This window comes from Hippoglossus stenolepis, chromosome 12 (assembly GCF_022539355.2).
Source record: "Hippoglossus stenolepis isolate QCI-W04-F060 chromosome 12, HSTE1.2, whole genome shotgun sequence".
Taxonomy (NCBI): Eukaryota; Metazoa; Chordata; class Actinopteri; order Pleuronectiformes; family Pleuronectidae; genus Hippoglossus; species Hippoglossus stenolepis.
Window position 1 is genome coordinate 23588568 of NC_061494.1, and position 6034 is coordinate 23594601.

The following is a 6034-nucleotide window of genomic DNA, read 5'->3' on the forward strand; positions in this document are numbered from 1 at the left end:
GTGGAAACCATGTGAAATCTGAAATGGAATGGATTCTTCCTTGGGTCAAAAGATTATCAGGAAGTAGAATTTTTCCTCTTTTCATATTTTCCTGAACTATCTGTGTCTGAGTCCTTATGTCATTCGAAGGCATCAAAGTATAAATATTGTTTCCTCATCGATCAAAACATCCTGTGTGGGTCCATCTTCCTCGTTTCTCATCCTGTGTGAGAATAAAATCACATCCAGCTCCATAGTTGTGTTTTTTTTATTGCTGTTGGATTAACAATCTGTGAAAGGTGCATAGCTTGGCTATTACAATAATCTGTGCCAACAGGGGGGGGGGGGGCACAACACTGAGTTTATAACACTAGATTCAGACTGATGATAAAAAAAAGGTGACAAGCACGAAAAACAAAAATACAGAGAAACACAAAAGAAACAAACATGCTTATTTTCAGACAGGTTATTATATCGTGTAGTTTGGCCCTAAACAAAAGTTTTAGATTGTATTACAACACTGTCTTGATTCACTGTCTCCTTGCAAAGCAATCAATCAATCAATCAATCAATCAAGTATTGGAGAAGGCAAAATCTTTTAAAAGCAGGCATCAGTAAATGTTTAAGGCACATAATTAATCTGTCTGATCAAACCCCAAACAGCAGACGACACAGTTACTCTCATGGTTCACATCCTCTTCTGATGGTTAACATCAACACACGTTATTTATGTCTGGTCAGTTCTTCATTTCACAATTTGAGCAGAAAAAATGAAGATAAATTCACTTTTTAACAAAAAAACCCGAAATCTACAATGTGTGAGCACGAAAGCAACCCAAACAAAGTGACCAGGTTTAATCAGCATTGGGGATTAAGTCAAACTCAGTCATTTGAACTATTTTACAAAATGTGAAAGGCTCAGGAAAATCTCTTTTTAGTGTCATCACAGCAGCAGATCTGATCCTGGGCTCTAACTCACTTCTTATAAACACGGTTCTACGTCAGCAGCAAAAACATCCAGCAGCTCTGAGTCAACAACAGGCAACATGGTTTCCTGAGTCAATCGTCTGAAACCCGGTGATCCAACAGTAAACTATTAACACTAATGAGTCGTGTTCAGGTTTATGACTGATCCCTCAGTCAGGGCGGAGCTCCTCTACGGTTTCGGGGCGTTCTGCATTCGCTGTCGCCTCTTGGCCAAAGCTTCCTGCTTCTTCCTCTCGATCTCAGCTGCCGAGCACTTTCCTGTCATCTGGCTTGTGACGAAAACTGGAGGGGAGGAAGGAAAGTGAGAAAAAAAAATGAATGGAAACACTGAATATGGTTTCCTTGGAAAATAAAAAGCTAAGAAGCACACCACTTGAAAAGACCTGAAGAGAAAAGGGGGGGGATCTAAATCAGACCATGTGTTCTCCTGCTCTGATTGTGAGCAACTGAATTTTAATTTGTTAACACAAAAATGTTGCTACCATAACGAGGAGCATTGTGAAACTCATTAGAAAGAACAAATCCTTCAACCCTTCATGTCCAGAAGAAAAAAAAAAAGAATCTGCAGTTCTCTGGCAGTGAAGCTTCCTGAGGTTTGGACTCCACAGCGTCACAAATCAAAGCCGTGGCACCGTGTTTACTTGCTTTGGGGGGAGAACTGTTCAAGAGCACATGCACTGAACTGTCACTGATTATAAGATCATCATGTGGCATCTGTTTTACGTGACTTTAAACTTCCAGCAGAAAACTAAGAGAAGATGGAAGATGGAATGACAGAAACTGCAGTTAAAGCAACAATTTACCAAGAAGAGCAAAATCACTTTTATTGCTTTTCAAACATCTCCTTACCTTTGCTGCAGATGGCTGCAGAGTCAGATACATTTCTCTTGAAGGCTGTGTGACAGGACTTGGAGTTCTGCGGCGTCCTGGCTGTCACTGTCGACGGCTTCATATGCACGTTAGCACTCCCAGCCTGGATAGCTCCGGAGGGATCCCTGCACCGGCTGAACGTGCCCAGACTCACGCGGCTCCCTGGGAGGCTCTGAGACATCCCTGACTTGTTGTTGGCACATTTCATGGGAATGTTCCACCCTTGGTAGTTCACAGTTTCGCAACTAGTCCCCGGTAATGAGTTAGAACGAACGAAAGTACTCGGCGACTGTCTGCTGGCACTGGCGCCGACGTTCGTGGACCAGGTTGTGTCGATTGGCAGAGGCGCTGTGGTTTTCCGCTGTTTGTCTACAGTAAAGTCTGGTTTCTCTTGGCAGCTGCCGGCGCTCACTTGCTGTTGCTGACTGTTGGAGATCCTCTCCACGCTGTCACATACCTGGTAGAGCAGAGCATCGTCGTCCCCATCGCCCCACAAGCTGTCTGAAATGTCTTTAGACGAGTCCGCAGCGAGAGCCCCCCTCTGATTGTCAGCGATCTTGTCCGGTTGAGGAGTAATCAGTGTCTCTGTGGCAACAGGTTTCTGGTCAGATATTTGTGATTTAGGTTGTGTGGCAGTAAACCTGGAGCTGGAAACCTGTTTGGTGGCCGACTCCGGCTGGAAGAGAGGGTTGGACTCTAACTTGAAAGTGCTTCGGTTGGTCGTCTTTACTTTGGGACACAGTTCTTGGAGTATTCGGCCGCTGGGCTTGGAGGGCATGTATGAAGGCTGATGTACTGAGTTTCTTTTTGGGGAAGCCTTGTAAACAGAGGTAAAGTGAGTAGTAGTCATCTTAGTGTTAGACTGCAAAGTGGCGTTAGGTTGGGCATTCTGGTGCTGGTCAGGATTCTGGTTCATTGCCAGCACGAAAGAGTCATTAAGTAGGTCATCATTATCCCAGTCGTCATCAAAGTCATCGAAGTTGTTCGCACTGAAACCGCAAGTTCCTTTTTCTCCAGCAGGTTGAGCAGCTGAACCGGACTTCGGCTTCTGAGATCGTCGGGGTTCGGCTGAGGCTGAAGTCCCAGGTCGGTCTTTTACTTCCTGTGAGCAGGCGGATGCTACGGAGCCCTGGCTTAGCCGGCCGCTGATGTTTTGAGTGGAGCAGTCAAACAGGGCCTGCAGCTCGGCCTCCACCTGATCCTTCGGGTCCTTCACGCTGCCGTAAGACGATGTCCCTTGTGTTTTTACTTTTGACGTATTCACACATTCATTGAGGTCCCTGTTGAAAGTGTTGAGTCGCTCCGTGGTCTCCTTGTCTTGCTGCATGTTCTGGTCAAACTGCCTGGCCAGTTTCATGAGGTCGTCTACACTGCTCTGCCTGTGGAGAGGAACGAATAGAGAAGTAAGACCCACAATAAGAAACACAACAGATCACAGATCAGAGGGTTCTAGGATCAGTTAGTGATGACACACCGACTGGACCTCTTCCTGATTCTCGGCACACGGATCTCTGGTGTGGATGGGACGGCACTGTCACCGATCCACTGCAGCAGAGCGGAGTCGGTTGGTTTAAGTTTCACATCCTGAATAACACAAGCACAAGTAAAAAAGACTTTAAACCTTAGTGGAACAAACAGGGCAGAGTGAGAACACGTAACTTTGACCATGAACAGTCAACACGACATTTGAACATCTGGATTCCTAGGTTAGTAAAACGCTGAAGCAGCGACTGACCTTTGGAGCGATACGATTGACAATATCGGATATTTCCACAACTCTGGTGTTCCTGCACCCCGAGCCTGGAAATAAACAATTTCAAATACATATTACAATACGTCCACCAGTAAAAACAAAGTACATTACATATGATAATTGTTCATTTTCATTAGAAATTCACAGTAAAACCTTGGCTTGTTATTTCCTTTTGAAAAGTCCTGCAGACGTCATTGATATTAAATAACACAGCAAGATGCATGTTGTCAATCAGCTGTGACAGATATAAAGACATAGAAAGGAAACACGTGAATCTTGTGATGAGTAAAAGGAAGCGTTACCTGTGTGAGCTTGATCGGGGGACGTGGAATCCCAGAAAATATCTTGTGACGCTTCCCCGTCACCTGGAGAATCTCCATTGTTCAAGCCAGCGAACCTGCTGCCGCCTCTGCGAATGGGACTCTGCAAATCTGTCAATCAAACACACAGAGCTGCATCACATCAGCTAAATAACAACATGCATAGTGTAGTTAACAGTTATTACACCAAGAAAGATCATGATATTTAATAGGATTTATAAAACCATCAGGGTAATTGAATCCTAATCTTGTGCCTGAGCTTTACTTTATTTCCTAGTTTATGCTGTCATGTGTTTTGTATATATTCTAATACAATCTCTATATTATGCATAAAAATACTTTGTTTTTCTCACAACATTTAGTGGAAGGACAGAGTCGGTAATTTCTGAAAACCTGTTGTCAATGTGTCTGTGGTGAGATTAGTCAAAGTCAACTTTATTATGAATTCTGCCAAATGTATATGTATAAACAGACAGAACATACAACTACTCAACATATTAAGTACTCAGTAAACATGTGTGCTATGTACATGGTGGACAGGATGAGAGTAGTGGAATCCAGATGATGATGATGATAATATTAATAAAATAACAAAGTTATAAACTGCTTTACAATAAAATAGATTACTATGGCTCTAAAGTAAAGTTAATCAAAAGTTAAATGAAGGAAATAGAGCAATAAAATAGAACAGTATAACTAACTTAGAGTAATCAAATAAAACACAGGTTATAAATAAGCCACTGTGTTAAAAGGTGATTTGAACGATAGAGTGAAGCTCAGACCACGTGTCAGGTAGAAGCAGATTCATAACAATATGTTTTTATGTATTTGAAGGAGGACCAGGAGTCGGTGAGTCTGACTCCTCTCCTGCGGGACTTGGCTCCTCAGGCCCCGGGTCAGCCTGACAGAGACGAGCCGGCCCCCCCCCCCGGGTCCTGGTCGTGTTGTCAAAGCAGATGTTAACCGTGTTGTGGAGCCAGATGTTGACGTGGTGGAGCCTCACCTCGACTCACCGCTGCTGGCGTGTCGGTACCAGGCATCTGCGGAGCCGGGCTCCTCTCCGGAGCTTCCCGGGGACAGAGAGAAGAAACGCTCCTCCACAGGTCGGTGAAGTCCACGGATCCGGAGGCAGCACTTTGCCTCATCGGCTCTCACGCGCTTCACTTTAAACAACAACAACAACAACAACAACAAGATCTCACACTTTGTGTTGTGTTCGTTTCAGTCGCTGCGGGCCGCCATGTTGGATGGTGACGTCAGAGGGCGACGGAAGCCGCGCGGGGTTTTTGTCGCAGTTCGCTCGAAGAAGATGAAACTGTGACGTGGTGTTTTTAAATCTAATAGAACATATTAAGAGTTTCTGTTGGTTTAGTACATTTGATGGATTATTGCTTTAATCTACATAATGTGTGTGTGTGTGTGTGTGTGTGTGTGTGTGTGTGTGTGTGGTGACTGTACTGACTGACTAAACCATCTTAAACAAAAGGGCAAACAACACAACACAATACCCCCCCATGTTGTCACAGTTGTTGGTCTGGTCCAATTAGGGCCTCTGTATTGAAACAGGCTCCGCCCCCACCCACCTGATTTGTCCAAACCAGGAAGTAGAGCTGCTGCAGGAACAAGGTAACACAAACTCAAATAAAGGATTTTATTGATACAGCAAACAATGACAGAAACAGTGTTGATCAAATGTACAGTTTAATGTCAAAATGTGGACAAATCTAGAAGAACTCATGGACTGGTTGTGGTTTTTCAGCCTGTATTGATTTTACTACCAAGGCCCAGTAAACAGGAAACACTGAATCTGTACCATCACCTTGTGGGTTTGTAAACTTTCTCCTTTATCTGGGAACCTCTTGAAATGTGAACTTGTTTTTCTCTCGGCTGTTTTCAAGCAGTTCAGTTCACACGATGACAGACGGCCTGGTTCCAACATGAAGGTTGACTCATGTAATTGTGATCAGGCTTCTCTTGGGCCTGAAGCTGGTTTGTTTGCTCGTCCTTGTCGTGGCGGCGGCGGTTTGTTTTTGGATTTCATTCCTCGTGTCAAACAAATCTATTAGACGCTTCACAAATGTTTGTGATGTGACTGAAATAAATTTGTAGGCACATGTCATATTAC

General features: G+C 44.1%; 1 protein-coding gene across 2 annotated transcripts; it reads right to left on the reverse strand.

Annotated features, from left to right (window-relative positions):
* Positions 1 to 229: 229 nt before the first annotated feature.
* Positions 230 to 5209, reverse strand: etaa1b (ETAA1 activator of ATR kinase b). 2 transcript variants are annotated; one of them, XM_035172501.2, is made up of 6 exons: positions 4913 to 5207; positions 3892 to 4020; positions 3572 to 3636; positions 3311 to 3420; positions 1816 to 3215; positions 230 to 1248 (listed from the first exon to the last, which is right to left on the reverse strand). In XM_035172501.2, exons 1-6 carry the CDS (start codon positions 5052 to 5054, stop codon positions 1136 to 1138), a joined length of 1959 nt encoding a protein of 652 aa, XP_035028392.2. In that variant the 5' UTR covers positions 5055 to 5207; the 3' UTR covers positions 230 to 1135. The 2 variants fall into 2 exon arrangements, with proteins under 2 accessions (XP_035028392.2, XP_035028393.2); XM_035172502.2 differs by lacking the exon at positions 230 to 1248 and adding an exon at positions 1258 to 1714 and having other exon boundaries at positions 4913 to 5209.
* Between the last annotated feature and the right edge of the window lie 825 nt (positions 5210 to 6034).